At 34.5% G+C, this 21,210-nt stretch overlaps 1 protein-coding gene across 1 annotated transcript in view; it reads left to right on the top strand.

Annotated features, from left to right (window-relative positions):
- The window catches only part of CERKL (ceramide kinase like), a 96,104-nt gene that overhangs the window by 69,239 nt on the left and 5,655 nt on the right, over positions 1–21,210 (top strand). Inside the window, exons 4-11 of the mRNA XM_016164611.2 lie at positions 2,475–2,538; positions 7,527–7,669; positions 12,671–12,745; positions 13,535–13,712; positions 13,800–13,859; positions 14,411–14,436; positions 14,536–14,644; positions 16,579–16,675. Coding sequence (XP_016020097.1) covers positions 2,475–2,538; positions 7,527–7,669; positions 12,671–12,745; positions 13,535–13,712; positions 13,800–13,859; positions 14,411–14,436; positions 14,536–14,644; positions 16,579–16,675 — 752 coding nt within the window. The remainder of the gene's footprint in view (positions 1–2,474; positions 2,539–7,526; positions 7,670–12,670; positions 12,746–13,534; positions 13,713–13,799; positions 13,860–14,410; positions 14,437–14,535; positions 14,645–16,578; positions 16,676–21,210) is intronic.

Here is a 21,210-nt window from a genome sequence, read left to right on the forward strand (position 1 = left end):
TCCAATTATAGAACTTTATCACTGGACCAAAAAATGTTTCCTTAAGTCCAAATAAAATCATCTGATTTTACTTCAGCCTATTTCTTCATCAGCATTCAATATCAACCTCAAGACATTATTCTCTTCTGGTTTTGTTTTCCTGTATGTACACACACACACACACACACACACACACACACACACACTTATCTTTTTTAACATTTTATTTATTTAAACATTTTATTCCCCCTCTCTTTCGCTTCCCCTCCCATAACCACTAGTCCATTGTCCATGTCCATGAATCTCAGGAAGTAATATTTAAACTGAAGGTTAGAGTGAGGGATCTCAGTAGCAAGAACTGTGTGTTTGAAGAGTTGTAAATAATGGAAGATCCAAATTTCCTATATAGAAAAGGCATAGGGTATCGGAAAGTAGAGGAATGAAAGAGGAGGCTGGTAACATTATTTTGAAACTGTCTGTGCCCAGTGGTCCACTCTTCATGTTCATTTGGAGTTTCATGATTTGAAGCCGGCTCTTTCTGATTCCAGGGCCCATAATATCCTATCTAAGTACATATTTTGATTTCCTCTAATGTATCTGATTAATAATCCAGATACTCTCTATCCCTTTTCTCTACATTATTTCTCTTTATAGTCACTTGTTACTGCTATGTATTGTACATTCATTTTTTAAAAATAGTGTGTATTGTTGGCCTCCAGAATGTAAACTCCTTGAGGCTAAGGACTTTATTCATTTTGTTCATTGTCCTACTATATTGTGGTCAGGTTTCTTTTATCTTTTCTGTCTCTTTGTTCCAAATCAGTGATTTCATTTAACTTATATGCAATTTCACTTTTAAGATTACTCTCCTGGGACAGTTTGCATCAGTGTATAATCAAATTCCACCTGCTAGATCAAAGGAAAAAATAAACTATTTCAAATTTTACCCAAATAAAAATAGCATTTAGCCATAACATAATTTTAAAGCTAATTCTGTATTGGATTTTAAAAGCTTTACTAAGGTATAAAAGCAAGACTTGATAAATTCATTCTCAGCCTAAATATTTCTTCATAATATCCTTAATAATTACTTTTTTATTTTATTAAATTTATTGGGACGACATTGGTTAATAAAATTATATAGTTTTCAAGTGTATAGTTCTATAACTTGTCATCTGTATATTGCATTGTGTGTTTACCACCCAAAAGACACATCTTCTGTATATTCAACCTCTTTACCCTTATCTAACTCCCTTCCTCCCCCTTCTGATAACCATCATACTGTTGTCTATATTTATGAGTTTTTGTTTATCTTGCTCATTTTTTTCCAGTTTTTAATGTGTACATGTAATATATTATTTTACATTTAAGGTTGTAACTACTTACTGAGGTTATAAATAATCAACAATCATTTATAACTTAAACTTCCAAGCTGGTAGCTTTCTTCAGATTAGAATTTAGTATAGAGAAGTTTTATTCATGCGAATATAACAGCATTTGAATAAACTGTGGGAGAATTACAATGTAATGCTGCTGGATACAGAATGATTTCTTTAGACACCAAGACTAATAATTTTTAACAATATCTAAAAACATTGTAGGCAAAGCTTGAACCATGCTGGCACCAGGGACAGACAAGCATGAAAGATTAATGTAATCTTGCATATAATGATGCACATTCTTACACAGAAAATCCATCTGCAATGTCATGTCAGTCAGCAGAAATCTTTGATGGGTGGGTACAGCTGGGCTGTCTCTTCTGGCAGAGATGCCCTAGAAAATGCTAACTGTGGTTGGGTTGCTTGGTGCCATCTGCAGTGTGCCAGTTTATCCTGTCTTAGCTGGCATTTACAATACTGCATAGGGCATCATGACTGTAGAGACAGCGATAGGGAGTGACAGATTCATTTCCTCGGAGGATCCAGCTCTGGTGAGTCTGTGCCACCCTCCTCCTTGGCTTTGGGTCTGTTATCATTGGTGTTGGCTATGCTTTCTATTTTCACATCCAACTCCTCCTCTTAGTCTAGCAGTTCCAGAAACACATTCTTCTAGTATGTAAATCTTACACTAACCTTTCAACTAATTTATTCGTGTAAGGTTGCCAAAGTGAATTAACATCGTTTGATGCCAGCTAATATGCCTTATTTTCAAAATACTACTGCTCTTAGGCTTCTGATTTAAAGGAAGTGTGTCTTATTTAGGGAACACTAAACAGACAGGCACCAAGATAAATTATCCAACTGCTCTGTGTGGGATATCCCCAAATGACTTATGTAGTTGGAACAAATATATGACCCTCTTTTACATAAAGCTATAAAACACATCAGGCAAGTAACACTGAATCCTCTTTCCCATGATTAAAATATAAATATTCAAGAATAAATGTCGTTTTATGACTTGACCATATGTTTATCATATTTTTCTGCCAAACCAAGTTAAAGTGTAGATCATTGTTTAAGACTTTCACTTTGTGTGTGTGTGTTTTTTTTAAATAGTAACAGAATATGAAGGACATGCTCTATCACTGCTGAAGGAATGCGAACTACAGGAATTTGATGGGTAGGTTATATTATTAATCTATCATATAGCTTATGTTATTAAATGTTTTCATTAGTTTGTAGCCATATATTTGGAACTTTTAAATTTTAAATATTTGTGATGTATGTAATTAGGCTTTCTTTCATATCTGTGTAATAACAATAAAAATAATGATACAGCATGCCCATCCACCTCTGAGGATCAAGCATAGGAAAGCAAAAGGAGGAATCTAATTACAGTTATTGGGAAATCCAATGTACCATATTATACTTACCTAATGTGTGTACATTTGCATCTGTAGTCCTTAATTCTTGAACTATGTGAATATCTAGAAAAGCACTGATGGAAGATATTATATTGGTCATATGGTATAACTGTACTATGTCCTCTTTTGTGAATTTATTGAGAGTGTTAATGGTTACGCATTGGTTATTTGGCTGTGATTGATTGAAGGTAAATATCAAAACAAACATTATTTTCAGATTGAACAAAAGATGTTAATTTTAACTATTTTCTATAACTTAGTGGCTACCCAATATATGTGTCATTCACAGTAGGCATTGGTAACTGTTGTGTGCAATACATCCTCGTATGTAGAAATCTCTCACTGAAATGCAAATATTAGAAACATGGCAAGCGACATATACTTTACATAGCCATTTTTATTAAATTAGGTGAATCAGTTTGCTAAAGTGCTGGATTGATGTTTAACACAAAAATATATTCTTTCAGAGAAGATTTTTTTTTTTTTTTTGCAAGAGTAGATATTATAGAGTTTTAAAAGTGGCAAGTATGTGACCTATTTGTGTCATATGGTGCTGGGCAGGGGGCAACAAAAGACTCAGAATATCAGGAAGGGCAGTTGAGTTTTTCCACCAAAATGAAAGACTTCACTCTTTCCAAAGAACTAGAACGTTTTAGGGAGGAAAGTGATGCAATTAAAATGGAGCGTTAATGCAATTGTTTTTCAGAAACAATATTTTTTGGTGAGAAAAAAATATTAGTAGGTGAAGAAGAAAGTTTGATAAATAAAATGAATTTGTTCAAAAAGCAATTTAATAGAAAGTAAATCTAGGTAGCAGTATTATATAAATATTGAGTATGAGTATGAGTTAGGGGATTCCTTCAGATGTTTATACTTAGGGCTAGACAGATTGATTAATAGGCTACATTTAGGAAATTATCTTGCAAGTATATAATTTAAGAAAAGCAATTGGAGGAATCATGCCCACTGCCTTAATATGATGCATACTACTGAAACACAGCTTGTGAGTATGTATAAGTGTGGCTGCATTTCAAATACTTTCTTGCTTCAAAACATGAAACATGATTATATAAATAATGAAAATAACAAATATCATAGATATTAGACCTGGTCTTGCCCATCAGTATTATTAAGTGTTCTGCTAAATGTGGTATCTATATTATTCAAGGACCAAGAAGAACTTTGCAGAATGATGAAAAACTATTGCTTAAGTGCAGTACAGTAATATTTTTCTTTATCTGAACATATTTAATTCTTGTTTATTTCACATGTCAGATGTTATTTTGCATTGCAGCACTAAAAAGAGATATAGATCCTTTAGTTATTACCTACATTTTTTTAAGTACATAGTTTGGCCTAAACATTATTATGAATTGAGGTCTATTAATTAACTGTTTATAACTTTACAGCATGCTGATTTATTTAGGACTTATAATAATTTTAAATTTCTATCAAGTCATCTATTTCCTACAATCCTTTAAATATCTCATTTATTTCCAAGGGCCCAATTTTTTCCAGTATGCAATGGTACGGTGGTTGGGATAACTATATTTATAAAATGGTTTAGGTTTTTAGACACAAAGAGGTTAAGATCCAAGGAAGATTCTATATACATTATTCAGTAAAGCAAAAATGATTTGGTAAATATGTTTAATAAATTTTATTTGCTAAGATTAATGAGTTACATATGTTTCTATGAAGACACATTGTGACATATTTCTAAAGCCAACAGGAGCAGTGGATCAGTACTCATGACAGCTGGTGTGCAACTCCACTATGTTCTAGCAAACACTCAGATCCATTGCTAAAATTGTAGAAGTGTCAGTTTCCATATTGCCCCCTATTTATACTGGGCATGAATAGGAAGTTTTTCAAAGGCAAAGAGAAGAGTAGTACCAGATGCATAGACTTGAAGCAGTAACAGTTGAATTTATAAGTGTTAATATGGTTAAACTAATCTATAGCTCTCATGCAATTATAAATATACCAATATTTTCCTATTTGTTTGTGTTTTTTTATTTGAATTTGTCGAAGTACAACATTTTTTTTCTTTTTCTGTTTATTTTACCATTAACTAGACTCACAATAATTTAGACATTATTTGGCTAACGTTGATACTTTATCACATTGACCATGATGTCTGTATAACTAGGTAAAGTTTTTTTTTTTTTTTTTTAAAAGGCATCTCTTTTCCAAATGAATATTTAAATAAAAAATCCGGTAATATATAAAATATTTCAAAGATGATATTGGTTGAGAGACAAATACAGCAGCACCCATTTAAATTTTTTCTTTTTACTTTTTATAAAGGGAAATAAGATATTAGCCCCTAGCTGCACTTTTCTAGACAGAATCATTCTACTTGGGGTCATGGCAAGAAGGAGTCTACTTATTCTGAAAACATAAGATGTACTACATGCAAAAGATTAGTTACTCTAAGGTTTATGTTTCAAAGTAACTTTTAAGTGTGATTAAATTAACTCATTATAACAGGTTGCTTTTTCCCCCCTCATTTTCTTGTAGTATCTAGACTCTTGGTGATATATTTGTATTAAGTATATTCCCTAGGTCGAGTCATACCTGGAGATACTCTTAATGTTCTAGCAGTTGTCAACAAAAGTAAATATATTCCATCTTAACTCATTTAATTCCATATTAGTTATAATGATAAACTGATTTTCAAAATAATAAAAGTCTCATGACTGTTCATTAAATTTTATATACAGGAAAGGAATATAATATTTTGAATAGTAGTGCAGTGTCTAAGGCCAAATTGTCTTGTTTCAAGTCCTCATTCAATCACTTACTATGGTATGATTTTGGAAAAGTTACTTAATCTTTATATGCCTTAGTTTCCTAATCTGTAAATTGAGGGTAAAAGTATCTATTGCATACAGTTATTGTTTATATTAAATGAGTTAATACATGGAGAGTGCTGAGAACAGTGCCCAGTACATAGTAATTACTCATTGTGTGTTACTTTAATGTTGTAATTAGCATAATTTATCACAGTTTCAAAATATTTGACACTGCATGTGTTAACAATAAAATTTCAGAGGTTTTCTAGCAGAGCGTGTTCATAGAAAGGCCATCTCTATTAACTCTAGCAGTGAGTTAACGTATATACGATGCTATAACTGGATGCAGGATTCTAGGGGTCAGGTGTTGCCATACTGTGTGGAAGAGTTCAGTTTTTTGGTGCCAGGTTAGATGCTTTGTTGGATGACTTCAGTGCTCCTTTTAGGCCACACACCTCAGCAGGTAGACAGACATGGATCTGAAAGTTATAATTTAAGTTCACAGAATGTTTGGGACTCTCATAGAGATCTTTAAAATCATACAGATAAGGTTCAGATCAAACCTCGACTTCCCATTTATAGAGATGAAGTTAATGCCTACTTTATAGAAGTCTGAGGGTTTAATAGAAGAGAGCCGATGTATCATCTGACATAAAATTGCCCCTCAGTAGATATAATCACTTTTCTCTGAATTAGAGGCCACCATGTGAATCCTTGGAATCAGTTCAGAAATAAAATAATACGCCTAACACCCAAATGACCTGGGTCATATTGCATGTCCTGGAGTCTCTTCTAACTAGGGTGGACCTGGATAGCCCAGGATTTGTATAGCCATAGGGCTAAACCTCAGCTAGATGCAGGGTGGAGTGTGGGGGGCTGGCTGAGAGCAAGGTGGAAGGAATTGTTGGAAAAAGTTCTCAGCCTCTGAATTTACCAACCTGCAGAGCTTCCTGAACTTAGGGCACCAGTAACTCCTGTTGATTATGGCCCATAGGGCTGTTTTGTTTGGCGCGCGCACACACACACACACACACACACACACACACACACACACACACACACACACACACACAGATAGAATGCTAGTTGCTAGTATTTACAAATTAAAAGACTTACTCCCAAATCAGGATCTGTGTCTTCTCTAAGAAAAATGAGGTGATGTGGTCCTCTAGGCCTCCACCCACTCCACGTGATGGGTGGATGGGGGCTGAGGAGTGCCTCTCCTTTAAACTGAGCAAACTTTCATTCCTGCTGGGCCCCGGCAGGCCTTGAGTTGTGACACCTACTTTCAATAACACAAAATCTTCCTCCTCTTGGGAAAATTGTGGTGATTTTGCTACTTAAGATTATTTTATATCTTTTCAATTCAAGTGATTATGAAATAAATGTCTAATATCTTATATTTTACTTTCATGGAATCCCACCTCCACCTTTCTGTAGTCTGCTTATCATGAGGCATTAAAAAGGTTAGCAGTATTGACTAGGGTCAAAGGATAGTAACACTAATTTTAAAAGTACCATATAGCAATAATGTACAGGAGATGAAAACCAGTTTAGGTCTGCAGTTACTGCATTCATATACTAATGATAATTAGCAGTTCCTTAAAGCTTCATATTTTACATGATTTTTATTGCTGTCTTCTGAGTTATATTGAAAATTAGCAGGATTTTATTTGTTTTCTGTTAGTGAAATGAATTGCTCATAACTATTAACATAAACAAAATGAGAATAATATGTTTTTAGGTATTAACAGAGCAAAATGCAGGTCAGACGTGAATTCACATCTTCTAATATGTTAATGCCTTCTAACACATGCAAAAATGTTTGAAGGCATGTGTGAGTAATCGTGCACAAAGAAGATATATAATTAATATTTCGAAGTTAAATTTCATGAAGTATCACCAATTATTTTGAAGTTTTGCATTCTTAATTTCTTGTTTTCTAGTGTTGTCTGTGTCGGTGGAGATGGATCTGCCAGTGAAGTAGCCCACGCTTTGCTTCTTAGGGCCCAGAAGAATGCTGGGCTGAAAACGGACAGCATCCTGACTCCTGCCCACGCACAGCTTCCCCTCGGTGTAATACCAGCAGGCAAGGAAGTGGTCATGAATTTGCTAAAAAGAACCTCTCCTGCCTTTCTGTCTTTTCCTGTTCTACCTAACCTAGACAGTGTAACACAGAGTTAAATGTACAGATTTTGAATCTGAAAGACCCAAGCTTGGCATCTCCATCATCAAAAAAATTAATTTCTTTAAGCCTCATTTTTCTAATCCATACAAGAGAGATAACACACATTAGTATTCACTTCCTTACAAGGTTATTGTAATATTAAATTAGATGGTATATATGGAAGGTTTAATACATAGCGAACCAATCAATAAATAGGGTTATTATTCTACCTTCTCATATAAAGGTCTGATGATCACACAATCCTAGATCTGAAATTTCAAAACAGGGCACTCCAGTCACACTGCTTATAATTTCTTATGAGGTAAAAGATAAAAATCCCCATAATCACAGTATAAATAGATAACCTTGAAAACACCAAAAGGATTTATTATGACTGCTGTAAGTGTAGCAACTAGGATAGAATAGAATATGACATAATGAACACTCAATAATTAAGTTTATTAAGTCAACGAATATAAAGAAGATGTCAGAGTAAATGACACTTGAATTAGGCCTAAAAATGGGTTGGGTAGGATCTGGCCTGAAGAAGAAATGAGAATAAATTGTTCTCTTGGCTGCAAAAATCATAAATGTCAAGGCAAAACCCAGGAGTGTGGAGGAATAGAAAATGAACCATTTGTTGGGTAATAATAATGTCAGAATAGGCCCAAACTTTGGTGGCTCCTGGATGCCACAGGAAGATGTCCGAATAGTATTCGGTAAACAGTAGGGAACAATGGGAAGTTTCGAGCAAGGGGGCAACTTGCTAGGAGCTTGTTCTAGGCAGATTCATGATTAAGGGAAGGGAGCAGGAGGACTTGGAGGTCAGAGGCAGGGAGCACAGCTAGAGCAACACTGGAGTCCAGAAAGGAGGAAAACGTCTTTTGCAAGTTTACGATGTAATTATGAGTCACTCCTCCCGAATAACTATTTAAACAGATAGTAGTGAAGGAAAGCGATTATTTCTTTTCATTTTAAAAACACATTATCTCTACAAGAGAAGCAGAAACAATTATTCTTTACTATGAAAATAGAAAATGCACTGCTTGAAAAAAATTCAACAGCCTATCCATTTAATAACCACATTCATTTAGTATGGATTTGCGTGTATGTAATATTGTTAATTAACAACAACTAAAAAAAGATATACAAATGTCCTTTTGAATATAAAATCTTTCATACAAACAATTTAAAAGGAGAGGGACATTCAAACATATTCTGATAATTGTAAAGCATATAGAGAAAAACTTGTGCTGTTCTTTAAGTAGAACAAAATAACCTCAATTCAGAAAGAAAAAAGATGCATGTGGGGCAAGCCACTTTGACCTTTTTGTGTCATTTTAGTATCCTTTATAATGGTGGAACTTTTTCAGCATTTCCCTTCATGCAAAGTGGATGTGCTTGGGTCACCATTTCTCCTCATTAGTACTTAACACTCCTGAGGTCACTCATTAACTGCGGTGCATCAGAAGGGGAAAGATAGGTGTCCCCATAGGTATACATTTGACATAAAGTGAATAGTTAGCTAGAAAAACTGGTGGCTATACTTATCTTTTTAGTATGTAACCCAGATTTTCTAAAGGAATAGCATTGTTTTAACATTATTATACTTTTTAAACATCTCCTATTTTGAAAGCATTTTCTATATACAGTAGATATGTAGAAATGCCATTTGAATACTTTTTGTTTAGAAGATACAGCCTATTGCCAGAACTCTGGTCGTTGCATAGGAGTTTCAACTTATAGATTCCAGCTAATAAAAGGAAGTCATGTGCAGGATGTATTTAATGTAAAGACTCTATGCCTACTCAGAGTTTTGACAGAATGAGAAGAAGAGCTAGGCAGGAAGTTTCCAAGCTGAACGCAGAAGACAATCTGCCTTTGAAGCCATTTGCCTCCTGGAGAGAGACACCCAGAGGGAGGGTGTTTAGTAAATTACTACACTGAGCCAACAGACTAAGCTGCTGAATTATGGTCAGACTCAAATGGATCAGATGTGCAAAAGCCTATATTTGAACTGCTGGCCATTAGCAATGGTGTTTGTTGCTATGGGAACTGGTGCTAAGGAACTATACAGAGAGATTCTGATTAAAGTGTGTATGTGGGTGGGGGGCGTGGGGAGGATAGAGAAAAAGGCTGAGAGGACATAAAAATAAAAAGCAATCCAGTTGTTGTAAAACAAGGCTCAATCCACATACTGATGGCTGCAAACCATATATTTCTATAGAGTTCACATAAATAAATTCATACTTTCCAATTAATTTGAGGAAAATAAAGTATTGCAGAGGGACTGTTAATTTCTATGATATTTCAGGCAAAGAACCAAAGCGTAGGTGCAGTTTTCATGAGAATTTTAGATATGCTTGACTAGGAAGTCATTACATCACATTTATCTGTTTAGATGTGGGAGACATTAACGGCCTTATGAATATTCATGGTGTCTGGTTAATTAAGTTAATTGTTCTGCAGAAGTGCACTTCCAAGGGCAATTTTTTTTCTTTTTTCTTTTTGCCTCCGTAGTTTGCCTTGTACTTCCATCAGTCATGCTTTACATGAACTGCTACTTCCTTACTCTGTATTTCTGTATTTGGCACATTTTAACAGCTCTGGGGAGGTGGTGGTGAGCAAAGTTGCTGATAGCATTAAGAAAAATAAGTCTTCAGGCTAATTAAATTGTTTACCTTGAGGTGGAACATTTATGGCTTTTGTGAGAATACTAAAATTATGTAGTTATTTATGTGAGCAGCATGTTCTTTTGGCATATAGACATTTTTTTTTTTCAAATGGATCATATTGTTTCAGGAAATTGTACTCTCTTTCAGATTATCCAATTAAAAATATAGAGCATGCTATAGTTTTACAATTTTACATCCACTTTCTCATGAAGTTTTCTTTTTAATTCAGAGTATAAAAAAAATGTTCTTAAAGACTAAGGTACAGGTTAAGCAGATGACTAATTTTCTGACTTCTGGTCATGCCTGTTATCACTGCCACGTTCTACAGAATTAAGGAAAAGTTGCAAAGCCTGAGAAGACATAAAATTAAAAAGTAATCTCTAGCGTTCTAAAAGCATTTGTGCTTGGGCATGCTTAGCATACTTCAAACTCACAGGGAATAAACAGTCTTTATTTTCTTGAGTCATGATATGTGTCATTCTCTATCGCACATGACATTACATTATGCTTTTTAATAGCTTTTCTAGAGGAATGCTTTTACGGCCACTCCTAATTAACCATGATAATCGAGGAAATATGTTTCACGGAGTACTGTAATCCATTGATAATCCTAAATATCTCACTCTAATTATGTGACCCCCTCCAAAACCTTTACCATAAATCTGGGAAGCAAAATTGATTTGTTTCCTCTCTCTCCTACCCTCCATTTCAGATTAATTAGCAATTAGATGGCCAAAGGGCAGGCTGTAGAGGGTCAAAGTATTATTTAAAAGGCCTAGGTATTTGACTCTTGGGTAAAGATCCACTGAGTAACAGGTTTCTGGACCATTTGTTTTCAAATCTTAAGGTACTTATGAATCACCTTGAGAATTTGCTAAAACATGGACACCTGGGCCTTACTCCAAGACATTCTGATATCATGGGTTGTAGGTGGGACACAGAAATTTGCCTTTTTAACAAGCTCCCAGGTAATGTTGATGCTGCTGATCACTGGACTGTGTGTTCTAGAAGAGTACTTCTCCAAGTTACTGTGCTTACTGTAACTCTGACTCGGTCTGGAGTGGGACTTCAGAGTCAAACTCTTAAATAGAACCCAGGTATTGTCATTGCTACTGGAGTGAGCCATATCCTAAGTAACAAGGGTCAGAGCATACTGGCCGTTCAATAAATCAGTTGGAACCATTTTACCAATTGATTAAGGTGGCCTTTTCTTTGCATTAGAATTACTAGAGGCCTGGAAATCATTAATGCTTAGATAGGTTCCTAATGACAATTATTTTAATGACAGCCTTGGTTGATAGTGTCCGAGTTGCCTCAGCTTCTCCAGTTGAGCAACCCAAGCACACTTCTCTTTAAAGTGATGCCGATTGAAGAGATTAACATGTCACATAGGAATGTTCCTGATTAACAAATTCAGGGAACTAGCCTTTGCCTTGATAGCTGTGGTATATAACACATCCATGTTTTCATAGCCCTCGGCTGAGATTTCTTTCTCATGTTCTTCAAGAAAAATTGTAGCTTCTTAATTTCAAACTCTGCATACCTCCTATGAATGGCAGGGGCCAGCTGATATTCTCCCCTGTACCACAAGATTTCAGAGACATAAATGTTATAGAAGCCTGACTTGAGGGAGAGCCTGTTTCTTCTGTAGGTGGGAAAATTTCATATAGATCTTAAATTATCCTGATGATTATGTAAATCCAAAATCTACAGTGTCTCAATACAGATTTTCATACCATGGCAGATAGATAATAGAGGAGACTCCCCATTTGGGTGAGAGCTTATCTCTTAGATTCATTAAGTGTATTTTAAGTATGTCTTTTGTACTTTGTAGTGATTTTCGTATTTCTTTTTAGGTACTATTTGAATTTTTATTATTTATGTATTTATGCATTTGTCTCTACTCATCAGAGACACCCTTTTGCTGTTTCTGCTCACTGTGGTATAGAAGTTGGAAGCCTACTTGTTAAAATTGGATGGAGTAGACTTTGATATAGCTAGTATTTTTTGGTAAAAATTCATGATTTAAAAGCTGTGAACAAGGAGATACTATAAACTATTTTTCAGTTTTTAAGTTTAAAGATGAAACAATAATTCAGTAACCATTTGATGTGTATGCCGTGAATGAAAACATCAATTTCCATTAATTTTTCATTTAAACATTACATAGCGACATCTCTATAAAGTAGATCAAATGGTTTTATTTAAAACATATGCTACATTGATTGTTTTAAAATTGATTTGGCAGGCTCTACCAACGTATTGGCACATTCTCTTCATGGAATCTCTCACGTGGTAACTGCAACTTTGCACATTATAATGGGTAAGAATTCTTTCAAAGAAGTTCACGTTGTATAAGGAATTTTTTATATTTATATAAAAAATTTTTCTATATAAATTTCTGTCAGACTTACTTGCTTGAAGAAAGACAGATTCTTTGTTTCTTAAAGCAGATAAATGTTAGACCAAAACCCAAAACTCAGGCAAAACTTAACTATTTGAGCTGCCTATCTTTTCAGAATGCAGGTACTTTAAAGAGCAATAAAGGAAATTTTACTATAATCATGATAGAAAAAAAAATTATTGTAATGATGTTTAAGATCACAGTTTTATAACCAGGTTAAGACAATCCATGCATGCTATTTAAGTATATTGGATGCTGATGTTTGACTGTACCAAGACTGTAGGGGTAGAACTATGTTATTAAAAGAAAAAAATGCATGATAACATTTTCAGCCAGTGCTCATCCACTGGACCCTTTATTATCCATACTGATGGAAAGCATATAAACGCAGATAAATGCAGTGCCAGACTGTTAAATCTAAATTTACTTTGCTCATGGACTTCACTTCCTTAACCAGGCTTTCTATGAAATAGCAGTAAGCTGCAAAATTTACCACTTTGTGTTTCTTCCCCTAGGACCTGAAAAAGTTGCAAATGGCAAATGCAGTAGTTGTAGGTAAAAAGAGATGAAAACAAAGCAAGGATATTTATTATGATATAAAGTAGCTTGAGATCTCTAAGTAAATAAACATTCTCTTCTGTGTTTGCCATTTTGACAGCTGGCCCTACTGCACTCACTGATTGGCTAATATTCAATATAATATTCCAGGGCACCTACAACCAGTTGATGTCTGCACCTTCAGCACCACTGGCAAGCTTCTTCGCTTTGGGTTTTCAGCCATGTTCGGTTTTGGTGGAAGAACTTTGGCTCTGGCGGAAAGACATCGGTGGATGTCTCCTAACCAACGGAGGGATTTTGCTGTAATTAAGGCACTGGCACATCTTAAGTAAACCATTTTATTTATTTTTTTTAAACCAAGAATTTCATATCTCAGAGTCAGTGACTGTTAATGACAAATTTCATTATATTTTAGGCCAGAAGACTGTGAAATATCATTTTTACCATTTAACGGTTCTCCAGATTTACAACAAAGGTAGGTAAAAAGCTCAAAGTAATATCTACATCTAGCTCTTTCTTTAAAGCATAAAATAGTTTGATATAAACAATTTATTAGACTTGCACCCTTTGGTTGTTTTTCTAACATACTAGTGAAGAATACAGAATCCTACAGATTCTAGTAAATCATGTAGTGTGGTTTCAGTCTTCAGAGATAACCATTTATTCCATTCATTCAACAGCTGTTTATGGAGTGCCTGCTCTATGCCGCACACTTTGGAAACAGTGAGACAAAAAACAAAACCTTTTGTTTCTACCATGAGAGTTTCAGACTAGTGTGGAAAACAGATATTAATCAAAGTCACACAAAGGAAGTGCTCCAGTCAAAAAAAAAAAGTGAAGACCATTTTTTTTTTTTTAACTGATGATACTAACTTTAGATAGATCAGTACAATATCATGTAGTAATGGAATTGGTCACATATTTTTACTGTCTAAGAAAATATGTAATGTTGGATTTTGTAATTTCCTTATACTTAGTAGATGCTATTTTTGTGTGATGTTTTTTGTTTGCTTTGTTTTCTTTTAGGAAGGCACAGAGATCTCCTAAATCTGGTGAGTCTAAAAGTACCTGCTTGATTGAGGACCGAGCCAGGTTCTAATGACATTTTGCTCTGGTGAGGAAAAATAACCTATCATTTCCATTACCTTTAGACTGTAATGATCAGTGGCAGATGATCCAGGGTCAATTTTTGAATGTCAGCATTATGGCAATTCCTTGCCTCTGTTCAGTGGCACCTAGAGGCTTGGCACCTAATACCAGGTTAGTGTTTTTATTGAATCATCGATACTTTTCTATAAACCAAAATTTTCTTTCAGAGTACTTCCCCTAACTCTTGGCCAGCTAGAATATTGAGAAGAGGTACTCTCTCCTTGACTGTATGATATTAGAGATTTTCAGGGATATGTTATCCGAGTAGGTTCAGAATAACTGTTAACTGGAAAAATTGTCAGTCACTCTGATTTTTTAATATCACTGAGGCTAAAATAATATTCCTTGGGTTTTATTCACATGATTTTATTATTTTATGTGTCCTTTGCTTGCTTTATTTATGTTTACTTACCAGTTGTTGAGAACATTGTATTTAATTCTGGTACTTCTTATGAATGTCTTTGCATTCCAATTTTAGTGCATATACAAATATCCTTAGCATGAAAAGCACATATGTATGTCTGTTTGAAACCTTTAATCAAAAAAAAAATTCAGTTTTACTTAGTGAGTAGTGGTATATTACTGTCAACATTTTTTATAAACTATCTTAAGGTATTTTATATATTGTTTTATCCATAAGATATATTCTATCTCTTGCATGTTCTTTTCAAGTACATGTCCAATATTGATCTGAAAATATTTCTCTCCCTTCCTGTGGAACATAAAAGAATTGTGAATATTGTGTAATACAGTCAAATATAGATTTTCCCTGGAGGTGGAATAAAAGAATGACTTATGTACTTTGGCCATTTATAACATTATTTTAATGACTAGTTTTAACTTCCCTACTGAATATTTAACCAGAATGATTAGCATCTAGCAAAAGGGATTGATCTTAATTTTTTCCTTGGCAATTGATCTGAAGGTAATAAACAGGTAAATATATGAAGTTAGAGAAGAAAAGATACTTTTATTATTATTATATTTATGCCAGGCACATAGGGTGTATTCTAATTATATTAATAAATATTGAAGAGTCAAATACAAATGCTATTGATGTTTATGAGTACAAATCAAGCAATTTAGAAAAATGATGCACAAAACACTATGAACATTTTGGTGCTGTTTGTTTCAGTTGTGAAAACATGGCATGATAGGTCAAAGGAGCAGTGAACTGAGAACTAGGAGCTCTGGTTCCAGTGATCATTTTTGCTCTGCATTTCTTCTTTTCCTACTACATAAACTGAGTGAATGATGGATAATCTTCAAGGTCCCTTACAGCTCTAACTTGCACTTCCATTAGATTTAAAGAGCTCCTTTTTATTTCGTTGATGTTATTATTGGAATAACTTTATATCTGCACCAAAATAGAGCTAGAAGTCATTTGCACATATTTCTGCAAAGTGCCTTCTAAAGCTAGATACATTTGTGAGTGGCTTTTTTGGCACTAAATCACACACTCTAAATTTGCAGTCTCTTATATCGAACTGAACAGTTATGCAAGATTAAAATGCTCGGTCATTTAACTGAACATGTGTGGCAGCAGTTGTCCATTTCATGTCATCCATCCAAAGGCCACTTTGATTTAGTTTCTTGTGTCACTTAGACCTGCCCATAAATATTTAAATCAACTTTAGATTTAAGAAAGTGTTGCACTCTCTTATACTGTTCGTACATATTAACTATTTTACAATGTATCTTTTAAAAAACATACATGGCTTCACATTTAGAGTCCTTAAGTTAGTACATTGGATTTTAAATTATGTCTTGATATAGGAATAGGATGCATGATGGTTCATTTTATAAAAAGCCCTTAGCATAAGAGCTTGCTGAGAAGGAAGCCAATTGTTTAGTAAAGCCAGTTTGAAAGGCTTCATCATTTAAAAATAACTCAGCAAGATATGATTTAAGAAATTTAAATAAATTTAATATGATTTATCTATCTTGCCAAAACTTCTAGTAAGCATTATATTTGTTAGAAGGATTGATAGTCATTTGTGATGTAATCTCTTAACTTAATGGCAAATACAAATGTTTAATTTCAGATTAAATAATGGAAGTATGGCTCTTATAATCGCACGAAACACTTCTCGACCAGAATTTATAAAACATCTGAAAAGATACGCCAGTGTTAAAAATCAGGTATGGTAAATCCTTTTTGTTACTTGTGTGTAAAGATGGACAGAGATGTGCTGCAGGAGTTGACATCAAGTCCTGCCTTGTAGGGTTTTATTTTCTTCTGAATATATTAATCTTTTTTCTTTCAATTTGTACTTCCTTTAAATTTTGAAAAGCACCCACAAATACTAATATAGATTGGCCTTTTTTGAGCTATGGGTTAGTAGTTATATGTGTTTTTTGCACAAAGAGAAGATAGAAAATTTAGTGTTATATTGAAATAAGAAATACAGATAAAATTACATAATTGAGCTGTTAATCAGAATGAAAAGTAGTGAAATCTTACATTTTTAGCCTGCTTAATGTTATGGCAGCAGACTTTCTCTAAAGTTATGACCTTAGAACTTCCTATTTGTTTAGAGATCTACTTACCTTCATTGATTGATAGATTTACAGATAAATATTTTAAAATATACCACTTTTATACGGACATTATTTTATTCAAAACTAAAATGTGTGATGTTTGTGGATATAGACAAATGTAGATAGGTAGATAAAATGATATTTCCACTAAAGGGATTTGTTTTAAAGAGAAGCAGTAACTATCACAAGCCAAGTTCTTTTGGCAGACACATTTTAACCCCATTATTAAACTGATCCTGGAAATATGTGAATTTCTGAATTGTGAGTCTTGAAGTACAGCGGGTATGGTTGTAAAACCCTAACATCTCACACCTTCTTAAAGGTATAAAATTGTGCCTGGATGTAGTTGGGAGAGAACACATGGGAGGAGGAGGAGAGAAAATATGGCCAATGACTAGCAGCTAAACCTTGCTTACATAGATAGCCATCGCAAGGGTCCCATTTTTTCTTCTTTATAATTTTAAACTTTTTTAGGTAGTCCTCATGAAATTTCAGTTCTCATCTGCCTACTTCATTATTTGATCAATATGTATTGAACAACCAACTGCAATGTTTAGGAAATTGTCATAAAAATTAGATATAGTCCCCCTTTCCTTAAATATAAATCTCTTAAGGAGACAAAGTAGACAAAAGCAAATATAAAGTAGGTTGTGAGCCTAAGTAATAACTTTATGTATGTATGTTTTGGGAAACACCGTGATTTATTGATTTTATAGGAATGAATGCCTTTTGGGTTTTACAAAACTTATAAACATTAAAACCAACTTATTATTTTTCTTAATCCAAAAGTAGTACATGTTCAATGGTTGTTTTTGTGTGTCAGAAAATAGAAACAGGAAAACAATATAAAAAGCATTAAAAATTCCTTATTTCAAGAGAGTCATTATTAGGTATAAATGTTTTCTAATCATTTTCTATTGAAGGGAGAACTTAAGTATTGACCTTAATGTACCTACCCCTAGAACCTCTATATTTATTTCAGGGGGGCATCTATTGCACAAGTTACTTATGGAAGGTCTTTTTTAGAATTGCCTAAGGGGAAAATTTCTAAGACAATTTTTGAAGAGATCTTTTTTTCAATACGATTTTAAAAGTAAAAGATGCTTACTGTAAAAGGAGGATAAGAACATAGTGAATGTAATTCTATATAGGAAAATAATTGTTTTTAAAATGATATCATGTTATGCAAGATGTATTTTTCTTATGTACTCTACCAGTTATATCTTGCTTTTGATGCAAGAAAGCATTGCCTGTGTGTGTATGTGTGATTTATTAAGCTTAATTTTGACTTAGCTCTTTCCAAAAATTAAAGTCCATGTTACTGCTTTGTAATTTTTTGTGAATTCTCAAATGTTTTGCATTATGTTGCATAGTAAGAATAATTAGATTGATTCCCAAGGTGACTACTTTCAAGCAAAGTTAATTTGATACATTTGTTTAAAAAAATTATAGACACACATACACACATGTGTGTGTAGTCTTTTTCCTTCATGATGACATTTTAAAAAATGTAAATTTATATAAATTATGTAATATTATAAAGACCAGATAAAAGTAAGATTATGTTACCTAATTAGTAGCAGTTCTGGTATCCAGGAAGGAAAATGCGGCACTTCAGCCTAAGGAGAGCAAAAGTCTAGGTCCCTGAACCATCTTTACCATGTTGAACTGTCCATATGTATTAACAATTGTAGGATGTATTGAAAACCATCATTGGTGGCATGACTCATCTTGCCTTGCCCCTCTGTGTGAAATATATAGAAAGTCAACATTAGCCTGTAAGTCCTTTCAACTCCATCTTATATCTGGCCACCGTTGTCACTGTCCATACATTTCTTCATTCGTTTCGACCATCATTTTTGGTAGGGAGCTTGAAACTTTTAAGTGTGTTTCCCCAGGGATTGGTTTGCAGCCCTCTTGTTGTCTCATGACACCTTCTCCTGGTAATCTCATGGACCCTGGTGTTCGAACTGAGTGCCGCATACTTACAAAAGTCCCACTTTCTCTTCTGACTATGGGACTATTGTGTCTTCTTGTGTGCTGAGGTTATAAAACTCACACACATCTTGAGTCTAGCATGTCTGTAGCTGACCTTATTGTCTTTTTCCCTAGAGGGGCCCCTTTCATGTTTCCTTCCTACATTGGTCAGTGGCACCACTCGACCCATCCTGGATTTACTCTGGGTTCCTCTCCCTCCCTCATTCCTCACAGCCTGTCCACGAAGCAGTTCTACTGGTTCTCCTCTTAAATGTTTCTTGAATTTCTCCCTTACTTTGATTCAGATCTTAATTTCTTCTTAATTTCTCCAGTAGTTTTCTTCTGGTCTTCCTTTTCTCTGGTCTTGTCCTCCACACTTCCTTTTAAAGGGATTTTTCTAAAATACACATCTGATTTCTCCTTAATTGTTCAATCTCTTTCTCATTGTCTTCAGGACAATGACTGATTTCCTCCACATGTATTGCATGGCCCTTTATATTCTGGCCCTTGCCTATTGCAGCTTCACCTCTCGCCATCCTCTACCAGATTTCCTGTGTGTTGTTTTTGTATTGGTTTTCTAGAGCTGCCATAACAAACATTACAGACTGGGTGGCGTAAACGCAGAAATTAATCCTTTCACAATTCCGAATGCTACAAGTCCAAGGAAGTTTTAAGGACGTGGTTTCTCCTGAGGCCTCTTTTCTTGGCTTGCAGATAGCTGTCTTCTGGCTCTGTCCTCATATAATCTTTCATCTGTGCATGCACATCCCTGGTATCTGTGTCCCAGTTTCCTCCTCTTATAATGACACCAGTCATATTGAATTGGGGCCTGTTCTAAAGACTTCATTCTAACCTAACTGCATCTTTAAAGACTATCTGCAAACACAGTTACATTCCAGAGGTTAAGACTTCAAAATATGAATTTGGGGGTGGGGGTGCAGGGGAAGACACAAGTCAGCCTATAACATTGTTTTAAAAAATTAAGTACAAGCATTTATATATTTGGAAAATAAATGTCAGAATACCAGTATTACGATCAGTATCACAGTATGCTAAGTTTTTTTGCTTGCTTGTCCATGACATAGTTCCGTACTTTTGCAACTTCATTTCTTTCCAGAACTTTTTCCCTTCTCCTCCAGGCTAATTCTTCTGTATTCTTTGAGACTCCGCTCAAATGGGAAGCTCACCCAGCATCCTGAGCCTCTTTACCTCCTCTCTCTTATCTCATTTAACTCTGTATACACCATCATGGCACTTAAATGTATCACGGTTGCAACTGTTTACTTCTCTTCCTCATGCCTCAGACACACCCTCACACATTATATTAAGCTATTGGTTCACTAAAATAGTATCTAACAATGTCTGTGGCTTCATAGGTCATAACTTTGCAGAGGTGGATGGAGTTTCATTTTGTGATGATTTAAGATAACAGGCTTACTGGTGATGGCCTCCAGTTGTTAACATTCATTGGCTTGCAGCTGCACCATTCCAGTATCCGACTTTTATTGCACGGCATTCTTTCTGCACGTTTCTGCCTTCACATGGCATTCTTTTCTAAGGACACCAGTCATATTGGATTCGGGTCCACCCTCATGACCTCACCTTAACTTAATTGCATTTGCAAAGACCCTATTTCTAAAGATGACATTCACAGGTACTAAAAGTTATGACTTCTAGATGTCTTTAAACCATTATGGCCAGTTATTAATGACTCATTTGAAACTCATTATTTTTGCAATGAATGATTATGTATACAATGACTGATTACATAGAAATGTTTATAAGTACACAATATGAAGGATGTCTCCATGGCTTTAAACCTGAGATGAGTAGTCTAATCCAGAGATTAAACATTTTCACAGATACCTGCTTGAGGCTCTCTAATCAGAACAGCTGATGCCACCATTGGGTAACCCAGTGGATTATATAGTATAAACTGTAGAATCTGCTGGATCTTGTTCTCTACATAGGCAAAATAAGGGTGTTAGGGAAAATATTAATTTTCTGTCACCTTTTAAAATTCTGTTCTTCATTGAGGTTTATATGTGGAAAGAGGGCGGGGGACATGTAGATAATAGGAGTAAACCTCATACAATTTATCTGAAAACTGAAATAAGTAGTTCCTGTGCATTTGTACTGAAAAAGTAACTTGGCTATCT

Source organism: Rousettus aegyptiacus, unplaced genomic scaffold (genome assembly GCF_014176215.1).
Source record: "Rousettus aegyptiacus isolate mRouAeg1 unplaced genomic scaffold, mRouAeg1.p scaffold_m13_p_2, whole genome shotgun sequence".
Classification (NCBI taxonomy): Eukaryota; Metazoa; Chordata; class Mammalia; order Chiroptera; family Pteropodidae; genus Rousettus; species Rousettus aegyptiacus.